Source organism: Acartia tonsa, chromosome 6 (assembly GCF_053477335.1).
Source record: "Acartia tonsa isolate MP-2025a chromosome 6, ASM5347733v1, whole genome shotgun sequence".
Classification (NCBI taxonomy): Eukaryota; Metazoa; Arthropoda; class Copepoda; order Calanoida; family Acartiidae; genus Acartia; species Acartia tonsa.
In genome coordinates, this window is record NC_137265.1 from 31,441,163 (window position 1) to 31,468,884 (window position 27,722).

Here is a 27,722-nt window from a genome sequence, read left to right on the forward strand (position 1 = left end):
TTTTATTTCATTAATTATCGTAAAAATATATCTAAAAAATAAAATTAATTTCTGATAATACAATTGGTCCTTAAAACATATAATTTCTAGAAATAGTCATTATCCAAACTACTTGATTAATTAAAAGCGAAGCTTTTCTACTCTTAGGGTCTATTAATACTTTTTAACGGATAGCTCTTAATCTAAATTCGTACGTTTTTTCTTACAGCAATAAAATACAGTTTAGAAAACGTATCAATTTTATAATTATTCTAAATCTCTGTATTAAACATGTCCTAAAAATGTAAGTATGCCCTACAATAGCAAATTATATTAATGCAATTTTGCGAAAAATCGAAGTTCTTAATATGCAATTTATAAAATTAATGTTCATTTCTCCGACATGATGTTGTCATCCTTGTTTAATTCTCTTCTATTACATTAATTATATAGTAGTGAGATCCGTATGTCCTCATGAAAAAAATAGGACATAAAGACAGAAAAAAAGACACACATCGATTATTTTAGATATAAAATAAAATATTTAAATTTAACAAATATTTTTTTCAAAAATAAACCAATCTTTAAATATTTCATTATCATATTTAAGAGGTTTTTACAAGATTTAATTTGAATTATAATCTATTTAATTATTATTCAAGAAAAAACTAGACTTAATTTATGAGATCATTTTAAATAACATTTAAAAATAATTTTAATTTACGAAAGCAAACTATATTGTTTAAATTAACTAAGGACGTTTAAGTCCATGAGAATATCGAAAACAATTCAAGTAAGGAATTTATTCTTCTTTTTAATTCAAAGAATTTTTTTTAATGCTTTGAGATTTTTATATTCTGTTGGGTTTCTGAAAAGTTTTAGAATTTCTCAGTAGGGTGTGAAACCTTTATATATACCCCATCAAATTCTCAGTTTGCCCCCCCCCCCACCTCCCCTATTCCAACCTTTGGCACGCATATGTTTACGTAATAAACTGCAGTTTGGCATTTTTGTAGATCATGGTTGATACTGTTTTAAGATTAAAGCATAATTACCTTATTGGTAGACTACAACAAGGTTGCCACTGTTTTGAGATTAAATCATGGTTGCCTTGTTGGTAGACTAAAGCAAGGTTGTCACTACTTGGAGATTAAATCATGGTAGCCTTGTTGGTAGACTAAATCATGGTGGCCACTTTTTAAATATTAAAGAATGGTTGCCAGTGTTTGTAGATTGGAGCATGGTTTTCTTGTTGGTAAACTTAAAATGGTTGCCACTTTTTAAATATTAAAGCAGGGTTTCCAATGTTTGTAGATTATATAATGGTTACCACTGTTTGTAGTTTTAAGAATGGTTGCCACTGTTTGCAATTTTAAGCATGGCTAACACTATTTTGAGATAAAAGCATGGTTGCCTTTTTTGGTAGAATAAAGCATGGTTACCACTGTTTGGAGATTGAAGAATGGTTGCCACTGATTGGAGATTGCGACATGGTTGCCACTGTTTGGAGATTGGAGCATGTTTGCCACTGTTTAGAGATTAAAGCATTGTTGCCACTGTTTTGAGATTGGAGCATGGTTGCCACTGTTAGGAGATTAAAGCATGGTTGCCTTGTTGGTAGACTAAAGCATGGCTCCCACTGTTTCTAGTTTTAAGCATGGATGTAACTGTTTGGATATTAAAGCATGGTTGCCACTGTTTTTAGAAAGCATGGTTGCCACTGTTTGTAGAAAGCATGGTTGCCACTGTTAATAAATTAAAGCATGGTTGCCACTGTTTAGAGATTTTAGCATGGTTGCCAGTGTTTATAGATTAAAGCATGATTGCCTTGATGGTATATTAAGCATGGTTGCCACTGTTTGTAGATTGATACATGGTTCCCACCGTTTGTAGTTTGCGACATGGTTGCCACTGTTTGGAGATTGGAGCCTGGTTGCCACTGTTAATGAATTAAAGCATGGTTGATCCTGTTTGTTGTGAGGAGCTAGTTTTTGCAAATGTTGTCATTGGAATTACACAATCTGGCGAATCAGCCCTAAAAAATAAAAATAAATGATTTAATAAAAAAACAAAGCTTTTTTTAGTAACACTTCAGTGAAGGTGTTTCATAGTCGCAAAAGAAATAAATATTTTTGATTTATTAGTATTATGAAAATGGTTATAAATATTATAATACAAAGAAGAACGATGTCTGTTTACAGCTGCATTTATGTGATACGAGTGCGGAAGTGAATACACACCTATAGTATCCACAAAAAGCCAGATAGAAAAAAAATTGTTTTTCTTACTAAGTCAGAGGATTTAGGAATTCGTTGTTCGTTTTTTTTATGAAATTGCAGGTCCTTGGGTGGTACGCGGTTATTTTTTATTTACATTGGGGAAATGGAAAAAAACCCACAATTTGGATATACAAAAATTACCAGATTTGTAAAAAAAAATAAAGGCGTAGAACAAAACTTTTTATTCTTTTTTCTGTTATAACTTAATATATAATATTTTCACGAATATAAAAACAAATCATTTACACGCATATTGGTATTATTCATATTAAAAGTAAATAATACTTTTTCCAGTATGGCTAATCGATTCAGTGGTTACTGAGATCTTAAACTTCAGACAGACTGACAGACAGACATCATTCTACTTTGTATTATAGATAAAATAGTTGAACCCCCACCTATTAACAGTAACAAGAGTAGCCTTACTGACCATACTGTCCACCCGTATTGATTGAGAGTTGCGCAACCAAGTAAACCTCATTCCACAAACACGGAGCTTTGATATCTAAAATAAAAAAAGTTGACAACATTCATAATAGTTATTTCTCGCATCGTATTATAAACAGCTTTACGCGGATATAAAATGCACAATTATAATGTTCGGCATCTCGGGGCTAAAAAAACTGGTTCTAATCCAATGATTGTATATTTTTATATTCTTAGAAAACTGGATATAATACGATGCTAGATAGAGAATCGGTTCTAATCCACTGGATATTAATCGGTTTCATGAATGCGAGAATAGTTATTTCTTTTATCGTATTATAAACTGCTTTCCGCGGATATAGATTGTACATTTACAATTATAAGATTAAATCCAGTAATTTAGCCCCGAGGTGCCGAAGGCACTGGCTAAAAAAACTGGTTTTAATCTTATGATTGTACATTTTTATATTCGTAGAAAGCTGGATATAATGTGATGCTAGACATAGTTTTTTCGTATGGATGAGAACCGGTTCCTTTCCACCGGATTCGAATGAATTATAAACGGCTTTCCACGGATATAGAATGTACAATTATGAGATTAAAACTAGTTTTTTTAGCCCCGAGGTGACGAAGTCACCGGCTAAAAAAACTAGTTTTAATCTTATGATTGTACATTTCTATATTCGTAGAAAGCTGGATATAATACGATGCTAGACATAGTTTTTTCGTATGGATGAGAATCGGTTCCTATCCACCGGATTCGAATGAATACGAGAAATGTATTTATTGTTACTTGGATCCAAGGACAAGGGAATGATATTCTGACAAACAACTCTAACGGAAAATTTCCCCACAACCTCCTTCCCCTTTTCCTCCCCTTCTTTTCCCCCGTCTTCAGTTACATAACTGTTGTTGTTAAAATGATTTATTTTTATAAAAAAAATCATACATAATGAAATAAGTAAAATACGAAATAAAAATTAGATATGTGTTAGTAGGTTAGTATAACTAACATAAAGACTAACTACACAATTAAATTAATAATGTGTAAATTGGTTTGGTGTTTCAGTTTCAGTTTGTTAGAGTTGGTTGGTTTGATTGATAGCAAGCAGTTTGGGCAGGAGTAGATAATGGAGTTGGGGGGTCCCAGTTTCAGTTTACTGGGCTCTTTTGGGGTCTTGCAAAATTGATGAAAAGTCAAAATCGTAAGGCAGTCCTATAATAATAAAGACTGCAAAGGTTCTTGTCATAGATTTCTTAAAATTCACAAAAAGTGACCTGCCCCTTGACATATGCAGGTAAAAATAACCCCATGATATGGGGGAGAATGCACCAGAATAAAAGGGAAATGTATTTCCCTTATCGCACACAATAAATAGAATAGTAATAAAACACAGACATCACGCGGGAAAAAGAGGTAGAACAGGTGTAGCAGAAGGGGTGATGACAGGAGTTGGAGGGGAGGGAGGTAGGTGAAACTGTTGTTGATAAGGCGGGATTACTAGCGGCCATCTCGTCTCGGCTTAGTTACAGATTTCAAAACAATATTTCCAGTACAAAAAATGGATATATAATAACCGAAAAAAACTTGAAGCGGGAAAAAAGTAGGCAGACAGAAAACTGATTCTTCTCCAGTGATGGTAGAAATCGTCTGTGTCCGATTACCAACAATTTCTTCACAGCACCTATCGGAAAACAACGAAGATTTTGTTATCAAACAAATAACAAAGAATGTTGACACAAATAATGTGTGCAGCGGTTAGAGTAGCACACATGATGTGTGTTACCCGCCCCGCGTCCCAGCGCATACTGTCAGTTACATAACAAAAACAAAATATAACACCAGATTCAGATACTTTTTAAGGTTTCGTGATTTTTTTTTGTAGATTTTTTGGTTAGAATAGCTACCCCTGCTTGGATCTTACCCCAAATTATCAAGTTCTTTAATAAAGTGAAACACGTAGCTATCTAAATAAATAATCCACTCCCTCAACCCCCTTTACCCTATTCCCTTCCATTCTACTGGATAAACGAACTGGCCAATAAATGACAGGAGAAAGCAACCTAAAATTAACGACAAACTTTTTCCTTATCTTTGTTAACAGCTGAGTAAAAACAATTATTTCCTTATTTATGTATGTCATTAACTTTAATCTTCCAAAGGAGAAATTTTGTATTTTTTTTACATAAGTTTATCATTAATTTTTTCCATTCCAATATCTCCGGGTTATCATTGATTATTAGTTTTATACAGAAATTTTAATTATCTCTTTCCATTTATAATAGATAAATATATTCTATTTTTATTCAATGATTCATTTAGTTTTCTTATAATGAATTACAAGGACAGTTTTAATCATAAGTAGTACAACATCAACTATCAGCTCTTAAATAAATAAGTAATCCTACTTATTCAATAATTGAGTCACGTTAGATAATTCAGTACAGTCAAACAGATAATCATTAGTTACATTTAAAAATACACTATTTTTAAAAGTAACAGAATGTTTATGAGTTTGTCTAAACGTCTGTAGGAAAAATTTCCCTCACCCTCTCTTACTTTTCCTTTTCAAAACTAAGGTGACAGAAGTTCGGGATCTCAGATATTATGGATCTTTTCAAACCTGTTTACCCCTCCCCTATTTTCATTGTACATGAACCAGAAATTTGATGATGGGTAATAAATATCTGAAAATACGCAATTACACAAAAGAGTACAAATGATACGCAAATTCTGATCATAATTCTCAGGTTTATCTAAAAATGCAACATATAATAATAGCTATTAAAACAATTTTCAAGCATAACTTTTATCTTATTAGGATAACAATTAAATAAGAAAAATATTTTTACCATATGAAATTCGTGATCAAACACCTAATTGAAAAAAAATGCAGGACATAGCTTTTATTTTAAGAAAGATTAGGGGCAACGAACGCCCCCTAGAAGCCTCTAGGTGTTCTTAAGGTGGGAGGGGGATAAGTCAATCGCCCTTCTACTTTTTAATTTGAGGTTTAATAAGAAATATTTAAAAAAAAGGGGGGGGGGGGTATTTAAATTGGGAGGGTGGAGATACGCTATACCAAAGTAGTTAAAAATCTTCCCTGTACCTAAAAAATAGGCTTAATTGCAAAGGAAAACCAAACAGATGTCATTTAAAAAAAAAAACTTTATAAAAACAAATTGGCGCATTTGTACACCCATGAGTTGTCACGAATTACGCATTTTTAGGGAAAGGAATAAAGAGAGAGGGTAATTCAAGTTTTAAGAGATCCTAAAATAGTTATGATCGGCAACTTCCTTCACCAGAAATTTCTAAATACATTCCTTCAAAGCTTTTTCAATATGTTGCTACAGTTCAACAAATTTAAATTGTAAATTACTAATCTATTGTTGATTACTAGCTTAAATAACTATTAAATATGTAACAACGTACAGCCAGAAGTAATAAAAACAACAAACTATACTACTTTATATAAATGGATAAGGATAATAGTAATTTTTGATTAGTATTATAGATAGCTTCTCTAAGCCCCGGGCTAACAAAACTGGTAGGTATTAATTTTATGATTTTTATTATAAAAATTGTCTATAATACAATGCTATATATGATTTTTCAGTATTGTTGAGAACTGGTTCCAATCCAGGTGATCTTAATCGGTTCTGAAGCCATACTGGAAATTTTTAGTAAGATAAAAGTTATGCTTGAAAATTGTTTTATTAGCTATTATTATAAAAAAAATTCATTTTTAAAAAAACATCATTTGCGTCATCTTCGCGTAATTTCTATTTTTAGATATTTTGGAGAAGCTATCAAAACTAAAATTAGAAATGTGGAAGGGGCTCGAAATTTCTCCTTTCCACCTCAAGTGACCCAACATGGCTTTTGGGGCATAACCGCTTGTAAGGATAAAAGTACTTACCCTATCAAGTGTAGTTTTCTTACACACAAAAATCAGAAATATCAAAAATCCTCGAAGAAGATTCAAAAATGCAAAAAACCTAAAAAAAAATAACATACTATTATATAAAGAAGTAAGATTTTTGTCGTAAGCTTAATATTTAAATAACTAATGAACTGATAAAAATTTGCCTTTCTGGGGAAGCTTCACTTTGGTTCATGGATATTTTTAGGCTATAACACATCAGCCCCTTGATGCTAAGGATACAACTGCGAATAAACTTATAATTGATTTCATATTATTATGCTATTTTGAGGTTCTTTTTTGCTGTTTTTGGAATGCCTATAACTTGTGGTGTTTTAGCGGTAAGAACAAAAGTTAAGGGAAGGTGGTAAAACTCAAGTATTACAGACGAATTGACCAACAAAGATGACTTATAGAGCAACTTCACTCATATGAGAAAACTTACTGGAAAATGAGATCAGTAATGGTGAGACAGGTTTGGCTAAAGTATTGTTCAGGATCTATTAAACAGTTTTACATAAAAAAAATAATTAAATATAGATGAATCTCCCCATTGAATATATCTTAACAAACTCGATTGGAGAAATTAATCAAATGCATTAATTCAAGTATTTAATCTAGAAGTAAAATTTTAAAGTAGACATTTTAATATCTCAAAAATTATTTCAAATTTTCCAAAGTTTGGCAAGTAAGCAAATTTGTTGAAAAGTGTATGTTTTATAAAAATCATTATTATTGTTATTAATTATTATTCTAAAATTTATTTGGTTTTTTAAAATCTATTTTACAAAAAGACAATGTTAAAAACATTTAAGTACACGAAAAGGAGATAGATGATATACATAGACTGGAAATCCTATTATTCTTTTGATATATAAATTTCGAGGATTATAAATTCTAAATATAGTTTAACTCCTTGGAATCTTTTTTTATTTTAATAATAGAATTTTAGTGTAATTTATTATTATTTAACTTTGAATAAAGATTACAACATCCTCAAGTATCTAATAAGAAAAAATCATGGATGGTTATACGGACAAAGTGATCTAAAAAGCAAATGTTCAGTTGTCATGAATTAAAAACAAAATTAAAGAAAAAATATTTGATCAAGTTTTAATATCTATATTTTGCATAATGAATAAAAAACTAGGAACAATTAATAAAAAACGTTGCTGACAGACGGACGGACATTTCTAATTATAAAGTACCTTCGCTACTAAAGAAAGAATGGGGGGGAGGGGGATACTTTATCCGATTGATGATTAAGTAAAAATGTTCCTGTTGTAAAATAATGTAAACACTCTGCCATCCAGAGGATACCCATTACGGTAAACAACTTCAAATACAAGATCTGAAAAAGGTAAATTAGATAAATGCACGTTGTTTACCCACAAAGTGCCTGTTGAGCTCTAATAACTTCACCTTCATTTTTGAAATAAATTGTAAATAATGATTTGTCGGTACTTCCTTTTACTATGCCTAACCCTTGCGGGGGGACAATAACTAAGGTGTCCTAGCCCTATAGGGCTACCTAGTACCCAATATAACCTAACCTAACCATCCATAAACCTGACAACCGAAAAACTATTTTCAGTTTATTACAAAGTAGGGTGTATCAATGGTCAACAGGGTCATTGCGGTAAATTTACAGATGTACTAAACATTAAATTGATGAAAGGGTTACTTCATCCAAAGAAAAACTATTTTATTTCTATTTTGAGACATTAATCTGTTTATTACACCAATCCCCAAAGTTTTGTAATAACGTTTCTTTATTCGTTGACTCAACAACTTTGGGGACTTTTAATGAATTTTGATTGGTTGGTTCATTAACTACTAATTGTAATCTACAGAAGTGGTAATTTTGTATAAAACCATTGTGGATTTAAATCAATTTATCGACCATTAGATATCTGACACCCCCTCTACAAACCCTCAAGCACGCCCCTGGTCCTTACGTTAATCCGTTTGACAGGGGCACTTAAGTATTCATAGGCTAACCAACAATATTTGTTCAAATTAAAAAAAAATATTTCTCATTATTGACTGATTATTAAAGAAATGTATAAATTTTTATTTTCTTCATGTTATGGAATGTGCTTTTATGGGCATAATTTTTCTTGTTTATGTATAATTTATTTTTATCTTAATGTTAAAAAGAATATAGAAATATATGAATATTTAAAATTTTGATGTTGTTTTTCTTATCATATTCAAAATAAAACAAAAGCAATTTATTTGTTTTTATGGTTTACAAACAACTTAAGATAAAGATGTTTTTAAATTTTCTCTTTATATTTTTCTTTTGTTTTTAAAAAAAACAAAGATTGGTTTGTTCTGTAGTACGAAATACATAGGTTGTTCAAAATAGAGATAGGTAGTCTGTCAAAATAAAAGGTTTCTGAGGTTCATTTATAAGTGGATCTGAAGGAATAAGACTATAGCATTTAAATTTTTAATTTTTAATGATTACACACAAAATTACCCCTTCTTTAGATTAAAGTATTTAGTTAAAATGTTTGAACAATAAAGGTACTAAGAAAGAGAGGTAATGTCTGATTGAGCCAATAAATGAATCGCATCGGAGCATACATGAAATCTCATTGGTTGAATTAAACTAAAGTTTTCTAGTTTTTTTCATTAGAGTTAATTAGAGCTGTTCTTTCAACTTTTACTCGAATCAAGTCCATCACATGAAGTACTGCCTTCATATTGTTGTTCACATCTATGTTTTATCTGTGCATTAATAATAAATATGCTTCATCTATTGCAATCGTTGCAAATAAAAATCCCTTTATGAATTTAAGTTAATAAAATCATATTTTTTTCTTGAGTTTCTATTAAAACAAAAAAATTAATATCTCGGACTTCAAATGTACATGATTTATAATCTTTAATTCGTATCTAATATAAACATTTAAAATACATAAATTCATAGTTTGTTCATGTTTACCTCGAAATAAATTATATAGAAATAAAATAACAACAAATAGCAATACAACAGTACGTTCGTTACGTTTTCAACAGGACCTAGCGTTCTACTGCGTATACACTGCACTGTACACATATGGGTAAGAGGAAAGGGCATATTTTTTTTCATTTTGTTCATATAAAGAGTCAGCTGTAAATAGTCGCATTTCTTAAGATAAAGCTTTTCTCACGTAAATTATATCGTGTTAAAATTTATTTTCTAGTATAGTGTAAAGCATATTACAAATTCTTTAATAAGTTAGCTATGAATTGTTGAATTCCTTAATATAAAGTTAGCTTTCTAGAAATTATACACTCGAAAAATTTTTAGGTTTTTGGCAGCTGGAGGAGTTCCTTTGTCAGATTTACGAAAAAGGGGTTCACACTATACTTCTTCTCTCCTAATTCTATTGTTTGAACAATCAGCTCAATAAACCAACCAATCAAAATTCAGTAAAAGTCTCCATCGTTGTGAAGCCAAAAAATGAATTTTAACTTTGGGGACTAGTGTATTAAACAGCCCATTGTCCTCTTTCTCTTTCAGTAGATAGAGAATGTAAGCAAGTTTAAGAAGAAAATGTGCAAATATTCACTAAAATAATGCCTATAAAAGTTTAATCAATATTTGGTTGTAAGAGTACCTTTTAGTTTATCAAACTTTTCAAATTTTTGGTAAACACGAGAAAAAAACCTAAAATAACTACTGCACAAAATTGGACACTGAATTAACCAGAGCTGGACCTTTAAATCATTTTAGTGGTGAGCCAGATCGGGGTGAGCTGAATTTCAGCCAACCACAGCGCGGCATTTCATAAAATGCTGTGCTCTCATTAGTTGAAAGTTTGCTCACCCCGATCTGACTCACCACTAAAATGATTTAATGATCCAGCTCAGAAAGGGGGGGGGGGGAAATCGGGCTGTTAAATTACACTAGTTCCCAAAGTTTAGACTAACATTTTCTTATTCATTGGCTCAACAACTTTGAGGACTTTTCTGAGAATTTTGATTGGTTGGTTTATTAAGTTAACCACTAATTTTAATCTAAAGAAGGTCTTTTCTGTATCATCATTGGGAATAATACATCAATTTATCAGTGATTGTCCTATCCCTTTAGACCCCTGGAATTAACTCTCCTCCCTGTTTTCCTTTATCATATAATTTTTTTCCGCAATTTTTTCTACATCATTTATTCTTTTCAATTTTTATGACCATGGATAAATACAGTTAAAAACAGAAAGGTATTTTCAATCTGAATAAAAACTATTTGACTTGTCCAAAAAAAAAAGAATTATGAAAATGTTGACTAAAGAGCTGCATTTGCTGTAATTTAATACAAAGTAGCTTCGCTATTTATTGCATGGTAACTACTTTTACTTTATGCGTGTATTTTTTTTGGATTATAGAAAATCAATATAAAACCTTATCTAGACTTACTATATACAATAGATTTATTACTCTAGATGACAAATCAAACATAATTATTCTTTCAACTTTCAGACAAAGATTTTTGTTTTTATTTAGTTAACTTTGAACAAGCGACGATATTTTTGGAAAATAGAATTTACCCAACATTTTTAAAAATCAACTGTTTATGACTAACTTATCAAATGAGTAGTATGACAAGAAAACTACCCCTCCTCCTTCACTGTGTTACAATTGGTTCAATTTAGGGATTGTTCATCTAGACTTTATATATTTATTCTATGTACATAATACGCTAGGGATCATATTGTAATGGTTAGCAAATTTGAGAAATAGTAAGGGACCTAAAGCTAGGGATAAATTGATTTACATCCCTAATGATTATACTCACAATTACCCCTTCTGTTGATTTTAATTAGTGGATGAAACTTTTGAAAACTTAACTAAATAAACAACCAATCAAAATCAAATAAGAGTCTCAAAAGTTGTTAATCCAATAAATATAGAAAACTTTGAAGACTAGTGTAATAAACAGCCCATTGTATCCTCATTCTTAGGAAAAGAGTGATATTCAAAAATACTTCTGGAAATGTTCGACAATTTGTATGTAGGGGAAGATGACATTTTTCTATCTTTTAATTTCTCAACTTTCTAAAAGAATTCCTATATTTTGTATACCTAAAATTATTTTTTCTTGCTGTTTTCTTTAAACACACATTATATAATCATATTTTACATTATTTTGATAGAAAATTTTGGCACGGAAAAAAAACAATTTAATAATTTTGCAAAGTTTTTCTATAATAAAGGCTAAACAAACTTATTTTATATATAAAGTAGTAAGATTTTTTTGTCTGAACAATATAGTCCTTCTTTACAGTGAAGCTTCTTATAGGTCATCGGATGGTTTTAAGCTATTTCATCTTTATAAAAAAAAGTCTGGGTATGATTTTAGGCTATTTTTCTACCAATCAATATAACTTCTAAAATAGAGCCCCTTCATGCTAGGGGCGTACCCTCTAGTTTATTATATGTTACCAATTAATAAATTAAAAAACAGAGCTTTAACTTTTTATTATTACCCAAAAAATATAGTGAAGCTTCTCTATAATTAGGGCTGCGCTACTTATGAATATAACTGTCCTTGTATATTTTAAAATTATTCGTTCAGCAACGTCTTATTTATTTGCTACCTCTCCACTTGATGCTAGTGTCGCGACCGCCATGGTTTTTAATAAACAATTCTTACCAACTGTTCCTTGTTTTCTGAGAAATATGAAACAAATCTTGGAGACTCGCCCAGTGTTGGCCGCTGACTGCTAACTGACGGCGGACTTCCGCAGCTTTCATTCCGCTTGAACTGCGGTGTTGACGTTGTCTGTTGGCAGCTGATGTTGACATCACCTCCATTGTTGTTTGCAACTGCCGTTGGGGTTGGGCGGGACATGATAAAACGCGCCCTAGCGGTGCTGTTTGTAACTATATTGTTGTGGTGTGTAGCTGAGATGGGAGTGGTGTTTGTACTTTGACCGCAAGATGGCGATATGGTTCTTGTGTTGTTTAAATTTTGTCCGCTAGAGTGGGTTGTTCGTGGATGGTGGGGGTACCTCACTTCATAGGCTGACCGCTTGGTTCTAGATATAGAAATCATTCAATTTTTTTGTTACCTAACAACTGTAACAATTCCATGTTTTATGTATTCTATTTCCAATTTAATTCCTTATCCAATTTCCAATATATGATTTGTACATCAAGTTTCAGACCTTGCTTGCATGTTATTCTTTGATAAACCTATTTATTTAAATTTTAGTTTTTGAGTCAAAAAATGTTCTTTAGAGCTTAGCTTTCCTCATATATTGCCTTTTCATATATAAATTGTTTGGATCATGGAAAGAAAAGGAAGAAGCGGGTTTCAACGTATTTTCACAGTAGCTTTTCTCCTATTTCTAGCTCCTGCGGGGCAATCATTGACATTTACCTAAACTAAATAACCTTTCAAAAGCTAGTGTGAGAGTTCGACGAAACCCGCTACTTCGTGTTCTTTCCATGATCCTAAATTTTATTTTATACTTAAATTTTATGATCGTTCACAGCCTGGTTTTTTACCTGATGATGATCAGTGAAGTCAGGACAAAGAGTAGAGCATTGACAAGGACCATTATAAACACAGGCAGATGCAAATATACACCCTATAACAAAGAGTAGAGTATTAACAAGGACCATTATAAACACAGGCAGATGCAAATATACACCCTATAACAAAGAGTAGAGTATTAACAAGGACCATTATAAACACAGGAAGATGCAAATATACACCCTATAACAAAGAGTAGAGTATTAACAAGGACCATTATAAACACAGGAAGATGCAAATATACACCCTAAAATAATACATTATTGTTATACTAGTGACTGCGCCCCTAGCATCTAGGGGATCTACAATCGAAGGGTTAGTGTAGGGTAGAAAAATAGTCTTAAAACGATACTGGAATCTATGTGAATTTAGAAATAAAATAGCCTAAAACCATCCCAGGACCTATGACAAGCTAACCTTTAATGGAGAACCCAATCGGTTCAGTAGTTAATGAAATCTTAAGATTCAGACAAAAATAAACTTACAACTGTATTAAATAGGATATGTCAATAAATTGAAATGGAAGTTTAAAGACGCAATATATAGGGTGCTAATTCATTGGGTGTCCGTTTTTTTCAAGCAAGATGTTTATTAAATGCAAGGCTCTGCAGCCCTACGTCAGCCCCGACTAAGCCTAACATTTACATACCTCTGCATCCGGGGCAAGGAAGCATCTCTGTATACCAACATCAGGACGGGGCAGGAACCCGTGGCTATCTTCCAACTTAATAAATGCAAACAAATTAAATGGCATATTCCATCAAAGAGACAGTGGAGAACTGAACCTCCCCCCCACCTCATTTTTTGAAATAAATTTAAAATAGTAGGGTTGGGGGTAGTTCTTATTTGTTTGTTTAGGGTTAGTGTATATTTGGTAATGGATCGTCCAGTAGGCTTAGGGCAAAGTAGATGAAGGTCCCACAGGGTTTTGGCCCAACGTTTTTCTTCATATATCATTTTGACGTGCGTGTAAAAGTATTTAAATGAATTTTATTTTTATGAAATGAATAGAATGTCATTATCAGAGTCTTTTAAAAAAGGAAGACTATGTCGATGCGTAGCGCAGTTTAAAAATTTAATAATAAAAGAAATTTATTGTTATAAAGTAATCTCAAAAATAATTAAGTTAATTTTTTTCTTCCCTTAGTTTTTACATGCTCTTGTGTATTGTTATACACACAAAATAATATTTTGCTCGGAAAATACCTTATCTATTTATAGCTGCGCTATTGATTATCAGAATGTATCGGGAATTCTGAGAAGTTTATCTTATAAAGTTTTTCAATGTACGATCAATTTTAAAGTTTTAATGTTCTAGAGGAATTAGATAGAGATTTGAAAGAAAGGATAATATCTTAATTATTTTGCTGTTCATAGCATCTCTAGTTTTCTTACTCTATGACTCCAGGGATCTAAAGTGATAAGACAATGGCCAATAAATTGATGCACATCCCCAAAGATGATACACAAAAAAACCCTTCTGTAGATTAAAATCAATGGATGAAACGTCTGAACACTCAACTTAATTAAACAACCAATCAAAATTCACTGAATTCCCCAAAGATGTTAAGCCAGCGAATAAGAAAACGTTATTGTAGAACTTTGGGGACTAGTGTAATACTCAGCCGATTGTACCCTCTCTCTCTGATGAAAAAATCCCAGTGCTTTCCCATAAAGTATACCTCTGAGCACTGATAACCTAAACCCCACCAACAAATTTTAAAAATATATTTAATATAAGGAGAGATTTTTGTCTGTTTAATACTTCAAGACAGAGTAGGTTAGGTCAAATTGGGCACAAAAATATGTATTTAACATACATATATTTTTTGTACTTATAAACTAAATTTCTATATTTTAAGCTTGCACTCATAATCCTGCAATTTATTTGCAAAGTTTTTTGTATCCTTTTCAAATTTTGTATATGTTTGCAAATCTAATCATAAATGAATTATCTGATCAGCATGAAACTTAGGCTAACTGAACAATTATGTACAATTATAGTTTAAATTTTTTTTTTCTTCACAATTCTAGCCATTAAAAGTATTGCAATAATAGACAATAATGTAAATGTCTTTAAATTAAATTACAGGGGGTAATACGGCTTTTGTCTGTCCGTTAAGATCTTGTTAATTAAAGAACCAATTAATTACTCAATTTTAATGAGGCTTGCATAATCTCTCAATTGTAAAACAGAGCCCTTAGTTGTTAGGAGCAAAGCCACTAGGGTATGTTGATAAATAAAGATGACCAACGTTTATACAGGTATAGTAAACTGTAGATTGATTAGTAGTAGAATCACTTATTTTGTCACCAGACTATTATCTATTTATTTAAAACCTTCTCTCAGCCTCTAATGCAATCTGACCCAAAAGAAGCATTAGAAGTACGCTTTCTGAGTAAAAAAAGAATTTTAGAGTTGGGCAATTTGGTGCTTCTTAGTTGTTGTCAAGGGCAATGCAAATTAATTTACCTGATATTGTAGGATTAACAGCAAAGATGTCAGCATTCCTAAACAAATTAAGACTATAAGACAGGGTTTGTCAGAGATCTAAAAGGATAAGACAATGGTTGATAAATTGATGAACGTCCCCGATGATGATACACAAAATAATTCCTACTGTAGATTACTAATTGATGGTTGAAACGCTTTGACACTTAACTTAATGAAACAACCAAATAAAATGCAATAGAATTCCGCAAATAAGCTAACGGTATGACTTTAGACTTTTTTTCTGCCCAGGCCTCTTGTTAATTAACATGCAGATTATGGAAGGTAACTTATTAAAATAAAACTTTAATTGTTCCTAAACTTGAACTATTTTTATTATGATTTATTTAATTCAATACTTAATTATTTTATTAAAATTTACATTTTTTAATCCTGGCATCTAAATTTAAATTTTTAATGTACAATAAATTTTAAATACTATTTTATTTGTATACTGACAATTGCACTCATAATAAAAATAGATCATACAAAATATTTTTATGAAAACTTAAGTATACAATATTTATGAAAAACACTTTAAAATATATGGCTATAATTAGAACAATGTTAAAGTTCACAACAATGAAAAAAAACTGAAAATGAATGTTTATTGGATTTTCAAGGTTTACATTTATATATTGTGGTTTTATTTGTACAATTCATAGGTCTGTTGAGCAATAACTAATTCTTCATTAGTGCTGATAACATAAACTGGAACTTTTGAATCTTTAGCTGATACACATCCATTTGTTTCAGCACCGTGTCTAAAACAGATCAGTTTTAATGGAGGACTGCCATTCATACATCTTGTATAAATAAAGAGTTGTATTTTACATACCACAGTGCCTTCGAAGGTGCTTTGACTTTAGTGTCAGAACCTAAATTGGGACATAGTGCATTTCATTACCCTAGGTTAGGTAACTTCCATTTACTTTTCAATAAAATCTAAAATGCAGCGGTTTTTGAGAAAATTAGATTTAAAAATTTCAAGTTCAATTTTCACCCACTAGGAGTTACCGCATAATCATGACAAGAAAAGCAAAGATTAGTTATTTAAAATTTTGAACAACTTTGCTTTTATAAAGTCAGTCCTAAAACCTCTCTATATATGATTTATTTAAGGCTGAATTTCCGTGACCATAGCAAAGCAATTGATAAAAATGGCCATTAATTAACTCACTTCAGGAGTGGTTTTATGAAGAACTTTATAAAAGCAAAGTTGTTCAAAATTTTAAATAAATAATCTTTGCTTTTCTTGTCATGATTATGCGGTAACTCCTAGTGGGTGAAAATTGAACTTGAAATTTTTAAATCTAATTTTCTCAAATCCGCTGCATTTTAGATTTTATTGAAAAGTAAATGGAAGTTACCTAACCTAGGGTAATGAAATGCACTATGTCCCAATTTAGGTTCCGACACTAAAGTCAAAGCACCTTCAAAGGCACTGTGATACAAATACTAAAAGCTGCATCAAAGATATTAATTCAGAAAAAAAAACATATATAGAGATAGATTACTTGATAAGACTAGGTTCACCAAATTTTTAAAAGATTCTGTAAATTTTTATTCATCTCAATTTCTGTTTAAATTTATAATGATACATTGCTCCTATTGAAACAAGGACAATATTGTCCAAAGCATCATCTTTATAAAAAAATAACTTCAATTCAAATGCAACAATTTGAATTCCTTTATTATTATTATTTGGATTTGTGCTGGGGTGTTATGCAGTCATATTTTGGAAAATAAGGTCTAAAGATAAGAAGAAAATTGCAGAGTGAAACCCTGCTAACACTCTATTGTTAATGATAATTACTGGCAGACATACATTCATAAGGTTGCTTCACTTCTTATAAAAATATATTAACAAAGTACCTTATATTCTTTTCACTATCACAAAATATTCCCAAACCACTAGTTATATTAATAAAATATTCTATGCAATTAAAAATTTCAGTTGAAAAGGATTTTAAATACAAAGAATATCAAATAAATCATATTTTTTATTCTGTTCAAATGTTTCCATAAATTGTCATTCAAACAATATTTTCAATGTAAATCTTCAAAGAAATTTTGTTGAAATAAAATCTTAAAAACTTATAAATACAAATATTCTATATCTATGTTTAAAGAAAATAAAAGTACAAAATATTTCATATAATAGAATTTAGTACTTCAGTGTTTTTTTTTTTATGAGAACTTTTTTGAAAGCAATTTTACCCCACTTATAGTTATCAGAATTTAATGATTAATGACTTATTTTCTTTGTTTTTAAGGCAATTAATAGAACAACAAAAAAATATTTCAGTTTTTATTTAAAAAGTACAGTAAAATCTAAATTTCAAAACTTAGGTGTCAACATATAAAAATGGTTTTAGAGCATTTTTCTTTAAAAAAGGGATTTTCTGTAGTCGACTTTGGGGGGCCAGTACTCCCTCCCTGGTTGAGATATGACCTTCAAACTTTGATATGTTCTAGTACATGTCCCTAATAGTATCTGTATACATTTTTAGCTCTATATCTCAACTTTGAAGTGTTTAGCAGCCATTCTTGCAAAAGGTTGATTATTTGAGCATAAGAAAAATGCGCTAAAACCATTTTTAGATGTTGACACCTAAGTTTTGAATTTTAGATTTTACTGTACTTTTTAAATAAAAACTGAAATATTTTGTTGTTGTTCTATTAATTGCCTTAAAAAACGAAGAAAATAAGCCATTAATCATTAAATTCTGATAACTTTAAATGGGGTAAAATTGCTTTCAAAAAAGTTCTCATAAAAAAAACACACTGTATAAGATCATGTAAGTATAATCCGTTTTAAATGTAGAATATTTTATTTCCTGAGTTTTTGCATGATCAAATCTCTTTTAACACTTGATTTCTCACCAATTCCTCCTGTGAAAACCAGACAATCTAATCTACCTAGTAATAGTTGGATTATTTATAATTTTACCCTAGGGGTGAAAGAGCTTAAAGGTCATGTCAGATATATGTACAGACATTGTTCAACTATAATTTAGAAATTTTAAATTTAAGTGGATTTTGAAAAAAACATTGTACTTTATCAAGGAGTATTACCTAAAGTTGCTAAATACGAAGCTATATATTTTGCAATACTGTAACAAAACATTTCTACTGCTAATTTTCCCATTTCATCATTCTATTTTGAGTATAAAGATGAAGTAAAGAAATTCAAAAATAAAAAAAAATCATTGCAATTATTTTATATTTGATCTTTTTACAATTGTTCAATTTCATCTTTTCCTGAAGATATAAATTTTCAGCCACTAAAGAATCTGGACTCCCTGTAATACCCTGCAAAAAAACAACTGTATTTTTTCACATATAAATTAAAAGAAGAAAATTCAGTTCTTAAATGCTGGTAATATCAACCTTGCAAATCATGAGAGGTCACATAAGTGCAAGTTACCTGATTATTAAAAATTATTTGCATTTTAGCAAGCTTACAGTAGTATCAATAATACATAAAAAGTATGTGCCTTTAATCCAGAATTATTGTTCAATTGTTTGATAATTTCTTCTGGTGTTGTTTCCATTTCAGTAGCTACAAAAAATATATCTAATTCCATGTCAAAGGTGTAAGGAATTCAGTCTGTCAATTTATTTAAATAAAAACACAAAATTTTTCACTTTGAATTTTATTGAACTTTTCTTTGCTTTATTTTGTAATTCTTTTGATAATGTGAAATTGGAAGAAAATTACTTTATCATCAACATTCATTGGCAAATTTAATCCTTATTTAATACCCTAATGTTTTTGATCAATTAGTGAAGCAATAGATTAGATATTAATTTCCTAAGTATGTAAGAATGGTAGGATCAATATCCCCTGACCTAAAAAAAAATGAAGGAATAAGTAAGGAGGGGAATAAATGTTTGGAAGATTTTATTTGGTGCAGTTCACATTATACTCAGAGTATAAATTTAAGCTTTCTATGTATTATTAAATCATTAGACATATTTAATCTACTATGCTTTAATTACATCCCATTTTTTTAGGAAATAATAAAAAAAATTAATGTTTCTGTTATTCCTGACCTGGATCCCATCATGACTCCAGACAGAGGTGTAAATCCCATGCTGGTATCTACACCAACTCCACCTATAGCAATCATGATATTTTGTTTTAAACAAGGACAATTAAAATTCAAAGTAAAAAAGTGTCATGAAATAAAGCTAAACATGGAAAAGAATTTGCATGCTTATTTCTAAAGATTAAGCCATGACAATTTAAGAAAGATACATGTTTTAAAGTTATAGAAAATAAAATGAAAAATGTAACATTGGTCAGAGACAAGTTTTCAAATATGTTTCACAGATAGAAAAAGAAACTTTAGCAAAACATTAAGACAAAAATCATGACCTTTAGTAGCAGTTACACTGCATCCAGCCCCCAAATGACAGCTAATCATATTTGTATTTACCATTGCTCTGTCAAGTAGTTCACATGCCTTTCTTACTACATACTCATGACTAAAATATCAAATGCTTTAAGATATTGATATTTCTTCCAAGAACAAAAATAAATAAAAAAAGAAGTTGCTAAGATACTAAAAAATTACATAAAAGATACCTAAGACCATGGAAACCATATCTTCTAACTTTATGATTAGTGTACCATGAATATGGAACTGGGTATAAATATGCATATTCAGGAATATTGGCATAGAAAGCTGTGTCAAAAGAGGCACCCTGGTTAGAGAAATAAATTTATTAAATGAATATGGAAAACAGATTTTATCCCCGTTAAAAAATGGTGTATGTATTTTTAGTGACAACAATTGTTAAAGCCAGATAGTCGGCACAAATATAATTTTGGTAATATATTGACACTATAACTACATACATCCTTTTATGACAGGGATATCTGATATTGTAGCTCAAAATAAAATCAATTTTAAAGAAGCAAAATCTATTACAATATGTAAATAGAAGTTGAATTGAAATAGTTTGTTCTTGTCTTAGTTTAGTATATGTCAGACACAACATCTTAAGTTGCTACACAATTATATAATACTAGCGGCTACACCTTTAGAAGCCTCTAGGAGCACTAAAGGTTAGAGGGGGAAAAGTCGATCGCTACTTCTATAATTTCAATTGAGTTTTAAAAGATAAAGTAAAAAAAAAATTTGGGAGTGGAGATCTCCTCCCCCCAAAAAAGTTAAAAACCTTCCCTGGAACTATAAGAAGATTCACTATAAAGGAGAACCCTATCGGTTCAGTGGTTAGCGAGATCATTTGCTACAGACAAAAAAAGCTTATTACTTCGTATAATAGGATTTGTTTCCATAGAAATCTTATTCAAAGATTATAAACTTTTGTCAGCCAATAAAAAATTTCAGATAGACATGAAATGAGAAAATTCCTCTTTTAAAGCAATAAAAAACTAACATATTCAGATAAATGTAATTTCTCTATCCTGGGGTATTTGTGGAAATGCTTGTAAACATCTTTCTATGGTCTTTATTTGAATTGGATTGTGCAATGGAGCTAGATTGTTCAACTTCTTCATATTGGTTATAGTTTCCTGAAAAAATATACCAAAGCTTTGTGTTATTATAATAAACCAATCATGCAGAAAGGAATGAGATCATAAAATTTGCCATATGATAAAGTTGACAATACTCCATACAAAAAAATGTTTTAAATACCTGATTCAATTTTGTAGCAGATTTGAAAATTTCTCCTCCATGAACAACTCTACAAAGATGATTGTTATTTGTCTTACAGTCTATGGATTACTCTAGACATCAAGACTAAGTCTGAAGATATTCAAATTTCAAACTTAATCTTCAAATTTAGAATGAAGGATATTTGTGGGCCTAAGGACAATCATATATGTTTGGAAACATGCATAAGATGTTAGGTAACTTTACATATTTGTTGGTAAGGAAACATGCAATACACATGATCAAACTTTATATGTGTGTGTTTTTTAAAATAGACTGAATATTAAATGTAATTATCTAAAAAGATTTTTATTACCAAACAATGGATAGATTTTTAGTCTTTATTCATTTGGGGAAAACTATGATTATTTATTGAAGTTTTTTTGAATTCTTTACAAAAACAGAGAAATGGGTGAAAAAACACCTTTCAAAATAAATTTTAAATATCACCTGTGACCAATCAAGGAAAATTCTTTTTGTTTAGCAATTTTCAATATCTTATCCAGGGTTTCTACAAACACAGGTTTTTCCAAACTAAATTAAACATATTTTTAAATCCTATACGTTTTTTTTACTAAAATTGCTTATATATTTTTTGTTATAATGATTGAATTATCTAACCTTTGAGTAAACTTTTCTTTTTTGCTAGAAGACCATTTTAATTTACCCTTATAAAATGAATAAAAGATTAAATTAAATTAATTTCAGCTTAAAAAGATACAAATTAAAATTTCTTAATTTTTACACAGAACTTTATAAGATTTTGTTATACATTTTTAGTTAGATAAAAAGATACCTTATTTGTGTTAAGGTTGTTAGCTTGACCGTCTAAGGTAATTTCTCCAGATTCAGAATCAAGTATCTTGAATTTGATACTTGAACTGCCACAGTTCAAAACAAGCACACTCAACTGACGAGCACAAATGCCGCGGGAAATTTTATTTTTTCGTCCATTTAGAAAACTATTGGTGTTTAAAAACCCAATATTTTGCATAAATTGAAAACTTTTAGAAGTCATTGGTTTCATTTTAAAATCTAGTATCAAATCTTATTATAAAGGTTACATCGAAAATAATAATAACAAAAAACAAATTAACATAATTAATGAAATAATTTAATATTAAAAACAGAAATATAAAAACAAGAAACAAAACTAAACTGATGATTAAAATAACCAAGCTAGTGCATAATAAAATGTTTTGTAATGTCCCTAATATTTCATCTGGACTGTACAAAACAACCATTATTTACAAAAGTTAAGAAAAATATCGGTTATAGTCCCTTTCGTGGCAAAGCCCCTTAAGGGGCGATTCGTTGTATTTTTAAAATGGCATTTGATAGGCCACGAAAGAGACTAAACCAAAAATATCTTGTATGTAAATATGCAGAGATCTAAAGAGATAAGACAATGGCCAATAAATTGATGTAAATCCCCAATGATGATACACAAAATTCTGTATGTTAAAATTGTGGTTGAAACGTTAGGACACTCAACTTAATGAACTAATCAATCAAAATTCAATAAAGTCCCTAAAGTTGGCAAGCTAACGAATAAGAAAATATTATTATAAAATTTTGGGAACTAATGTAATATACAGCCAAATGTCTCCTCCCTCCCTAGTCAAAGTGAGTCTTTTTGTTTAGGATTGTAACTTTTTTTCCATACACGATTTCTATTTGTTAGAGTGGAAGACCCCCGGGCCCCTGTCCCCTAAAAGATGAATATCTTTCCAGAACCTAAACAAGTTTTACAGTTATGGAGAGCTCTATTGATCCGCATAATCAATTCAATGGTTAAAGAGATTTTTCAGAACACGAAGGCAGACAGACAAACTTCCTGCTACTTTTAAATAAAAATTGTATCTTGGCCAACGCAAAACTAAATTGATAAATATACAAGTCTGAGGGGTGTGTGTCTTTGTTTCTAACAAAGTAAGTTGGGAATTGGCTAAAAAGTTGCTTTACCGGTTACTTACAACTTCAAAAATGGATATAGAATATACGTGGATAATATGACAGAGGAAAAATTGTCGTCAATTTAGGTTGCTAAAATGGAACTCATTTAATGGTCAATTCGTTCATTCAGTAGGAGAGAAAGGAATGGGGTAAAGGGGGTATATTGGGGGGTATCGTTATTTAAGCCCTCTGCGATTTTCAGTATATATGATAACGTGAAAATCTGGTGTAACATCCCTGTAATAATATATCCAATACTTCAAGTACACTCCGTAGTAGATTTTCTAAAAGGTTGCAAAACGCATATTTTTTCTAATATCTGTAATTAATATATATATTACATATCTTTATATTTTTGTTTATAAATGTTTTAAGAGCGATATTTTAAACGAACAGTGTTTTTTCTTCTGTACACATTTTTTATGTGTTTATTATCAATGATTTGTTTATTTTATTATGCTATCTTTGGTTAAATTCCGGTTGCAAATATAAATTGTTTTAGCTTAATAAATAAGCAAAATAATACATTCACATTTAATTTATTCTACATCCTGCATAATATTTTTTTCTTTTTTTACTCAAGTAATTACATAGAAAAACATAATAATAACTTTTCTTAAAACTTTCACACTTAAAAACTCAAAAATGACGCTGCTTAAAATGCGCGTAAAATTTACCTGCAATTCCCCAGGCAACTGCTGAGTAAGATAGAAATCTGCAACGTGCAAATCCTTTCTGAGGCGCCTAAAAATAAAATATGTAAAATCTGCTTTTTACAATGTTATAGATATAATTCGAATCTATATATAGAATAGAAAAATACTTTCCTTCTATTAAAAAGTTGAATTAATAAATCTTTTTTCATCAATATAATGGAAAATTTACAATTACACAATTGCTCATAATACAATAAACTTTTAAAAAAATCTTTTTTTCTATTTTAGGGCGAACCGTAAAAAATACGTCTGTGCTGTGTTTTCATTACAAATTCAGCGGCTTGCATTAGCTGCTAATCAATTAGCAGCATTTTAATTATTCTTAATCTTATGCAATTAAGCTTTTAAGTTTTAATAATGACTTACATCTTTAGACCCAAACAATTAAAATACCCCCATAATATTGAAATCTGGTGAGACTCCCTTCCCCTTAACCCCTTTAACAGTTCACACAAAACCCTCGGCAAAACTCTGTGCACGCCACTGTATTTAAGTACTAGCGTCTACACCCCTATAGGCCTCTAGGGGCACGTAAAATGTTTTCTTTTTTAGTACACACAGATGTTCTTTTACTTTATTATAAGGACTAGCGGCTTCGCCCCTAGCCTCTAGGGGCTTTGCCCCAAGAGGTGATTACAAAAAAAAGTTAAGGCGAAATTCGTAAAAGGACCAAGGAAATCTTCAGCAAATTCCAAAAAAATGGGTGGTTTTTTTTTGTTTTTGGGGGGGGTTGGGGGTGTCCCACCCCCCAAGAAAATAGCTTAAAACCACCACAGGACCAATAGGTATATACCCTGAAGAGTAGAATCCGATCGGTTCAGTGGTTACCGAAATCTTAAGGGACAGACGGACAGACATCAAGCTACTTTGTATTGTAGACTAGCAGCTAACCTCTAGGAGCAATTTATGTGGGAGATGAAATAGTTAAAAACCTTCCCTGAACCTACAAGAAGCTTCATTGTAAAAGCGAACCATATCGGTTCAGTGGTTAGTGAGATCCTTCGCTTCAGACAAAAAAAAGCTTACTACTTTATATAATAGGATTAAAAGCATGGTATACCTGAATCCTGAGAAACTTCCAGTACATATCAAAGCACATGACTGACATCCAGGTGAACATACTGATGGTCACAAGATAACCAAAATATCCTGAAAACATCAGTTTAAATGAAATTGAACCTTAATTCATTTTGGGTATTCATTCAGCAAATAAATCTTTATACAAGGATTTAAAAGATTTTTTAAAAGTTACTGAGAGTACAAAATCTTAAAAAGTGGGGTAATTCAAGTTTTGGGCCGGCTGGTAAAATCTAATAGATTTGTGAAGTGCATCCTTAAATATGTTAGGGCGGGGAAAGGGGGGGGGGATAATTATACCCTTCTTAGGCTTCCACGCAAGATATAGTCAATTGGATGTTTAAACGTCTGCTTGTGTTTCTATTTTACAAAATCACTAACCACTGCACTGAACTATTGGTTTATCCTTTTCAGTATGAATCATGCAGGTCCTGGGTATTTTTTTACATTGTGGATAAACATCACTTTAAAACATTTCTTGTCAACATTCAAAGTTTTCAAGTAAACTAAAAACTTGATGCATTGTTTTAAATTTTAAAATTTTAATAATTGAAGAAACTTTATCTAGATGAATGAATATAAGAGACTTTAGGTCCATTAGTAGGATAGCACAAAATTACAAAGTTTGGCATAATCTTAGTAAATAAAAATAAACACAGACATTAAAGAAGCAAGAAGCAAAAAAAGGATAATATAATGAAAAGAAAATTTGGAAAGGTATAATATATACAGGAGAACCAAGCAGGTAGACAGATTGGTCAGCCCAGTTAATTGTAGAATTACCTCACAACTGGAATTTCTATTTAGTTTTCCCTCATTTCATTTAGTTGTAACAAATTACATGAGAGACAAAATGTAAAATTACACAGTAAACCAAAGATAAAGGTAATTTATTTGAGATTAAAAATTGGCAATTCATCTATTTGTTTTAACCTGTATTTTTAAGGATGCTAAATATGTTTTAAGTAGCGAAGCTACTCTACAAGTTTTAGCGTCTGTCTGTCGGTCGGCCTATAATCATAGCCTGGCTGGCTCAGTTTTTGATTGAAGTGCACATTCTTCACTCCATAACTTTCCCCTTTTCATCTATAATCCTTCCATTCCCATTTATATGCCTTTTTTTGTCATACATTTTCGCACCTATTAAACATAATCGTTCTTTTTATGAAAATACTTTAAAGTTTTGAAAAAGTCTGGAAATTGTGAAGGAAGTATGATAAAAATTAAGTTAACCTAAAAATGAAATTACTTCTTCTTTCAGATAATTGGAGGAATTCTTTTAGTTTATGTGTTAATTCTATTTGTCAATTCCTAAATTTCTGTCAGGAAAAAACCAACAATATACAGTTCAATTATCTTTTATATTGAATCTCATTATATGTAATGGGGTGTCATTCAGAATAAACTAGGAAGTTTATCTATCATTTTATCTTTTAAATATTTAATTTTGTTTGTTTCATAAGTTTGTGTTGTTCATTGATCTCAAATGATTTAATTGACTACTGATAAACACACCTGTGTTTACAGAAGTAAGAAAAAATCTAACATAATATATTTTCCCGGAAAAAAATAGAATTACTCTAAAAGCGTTACTGAGAGACAGAGTTACAAACAATATGTCCATATATGTCATAGGAATCCTCAACAAAATTTTCAAACTTACATTTAAGATAAGAGCCAAGAAAATAACATTTTCCCTTAACCATACAGACAGATTGACAAAGTGAATTATAGAGTACCTCCACTACGAAAGCGGAAAGAAATCTTTAGATTGGTACTGACCTACAACCGAGCATAGAGTTGTGTTTGAATGTATTGGGATATTGTACACCAGGATCAGATATAGGGTAACTAGGAATATGCTACCAACATTACTAAACATAAAATTAGTTATTTATTTTACTGACAGCTTTCTATTATGAACTTTTAGATACTTCTTTCATTGTTGTTTGATTTACTCTAACTGTGATGTTTATTGACTAAGATTTAGTCTGGTTTTGTATAAAAGTAGATATAATTTAACTTTTAATTTTGAAAAATTCCCAACAATTTGCTGACTAAATTTTGGTAGTAATAGTATTTTATTATAAAATGGAGTGGAAAAAAAATAAAGCAATCTCTTTTTAAATTATTTAAATTAAAAGCTTATTAAATATTTTAGTACTCATTAAAGTAGCAGAAACTTACCTAAGAACTATACAACCCTGGGTATTTCGTAACTCAGGTATTAGAATGTAGACCAGTGATGTAAGGAGCAGAAATATTTGGCTGATGCACCCACTCACTGTGTTTAATTTGATCAGCACATCTTGACTGTTATAACACATTCATTTAAAAAAAATTTTTGCTAAAAAAATCACAAACATTTATTAGTTACTAAAAGAGTTACATTTGAAATTTTAACTACCTCAGCAAGAAATCACTTACAGCTAGAAAATAATAAAAGATGATGATTAGTATTACGCACAAAGAAAAGTATACAAGAAAAGTAAAATGGTAAAAGGTAAAGTTAATGGGGATTCCATGGGGAAATTTTTAAAAGCGAAGCTTTTCTATAATTAGGGTCGGTCCGTCCGTCCGTCCGTACGTCCGTCCGTCCGTCCGTCCGAGATAGATAGCTTTTATTCGTTAATTTAGGCATGTTAGAATTGTCCTA

At 30.5% G+C, this 27,722-nt stretch overlaps 2 protein-coding genes across 3 annotated transcripts; both read right to left on the reverse strand.

The window, feature by feature from the left end:
- Positions 1 to 937: 937 nt before the first annotated feature.
- LOC145322383 (uncharacterized) lies at positions 938 to 27,413 on the reverse strand. The gene is made up of 13 exons (XM_080164368.1): positions 27,254 to 27,413; positions 26,849 to 26,940; positions 25,050 to 25,138; positions 23,951 to 24,017; positions 15,610 to 15,647; positions 13,786 to 13,860; positions 13,109 to 13,191; positions 12,252 to 12,636; positions 7,889 to 7,961; positions 7,056 to 7,110; positions 6,608 to 6,686; positions 2,657 to 2,763; positions 938 to 2,014 (listed from the first exon to the last, which is right to left on the reverse strand). Exons 1-13 carry the CDS (start codon positions 27,391 to 27,393, stop codon positions 1,930 to 1,932), a joined length of 1,368 nt encoding a protein of 455 aa, XP_080020494.1. The 5' UTR covers positions 27,394 to 27,413; the 3' UTR covers positions 938 to 1,929.
- On the reverse strand, positions 16,199 to 22,389 carry LOC145323341 (acetate kinase-like). 2 transcript variants are annotated; one of them, XM_080165767.1, is made up of 15 exons: positions 22,114 to 22,389; positions 21,939 to 21,985; positions 21,768 to 21,851; positions 21,300 to 21,348; positions 21,067 to 21,175; positions 20,222 to 20,339; positions 20,012 to 20,121; positions 19,687 to 19,750; positions 19,445 to 19,482; positions 19,128 to 19,192; positions 18,892 to 18,942; positions 18,706 to 18,787; positions 18,471 to 18,549; positions 17,503 to 17,544; positions 16,199 to 16,391 (listed from the first exon to the last, which is right to left on the reverse strand). In XM_080165767.1, exons 1-15 carry the CDS (start codon positions 22,342 to 22,344, stop codon positions 16,274 to 16,276), a joined length of 1,287 nt encoding a protein of 428 aa, XP_080021893.1. In that variant the 5' UTR covers positions 22,345 to 22,389; the 3' UTR covers positions 16,199 to 16,273. The 2 variants fall into 2 exon arrangements, with proteins under 2 accessions (XP_080021893.1, XP_080021891.1); XM_080165765.1 differs by having other exon boundaries at positions 17,503 to 17,541; positions 18,468 to 18,549.
- Positions 27,414 to 27,722: the final 309 nt, after the last annotated feature.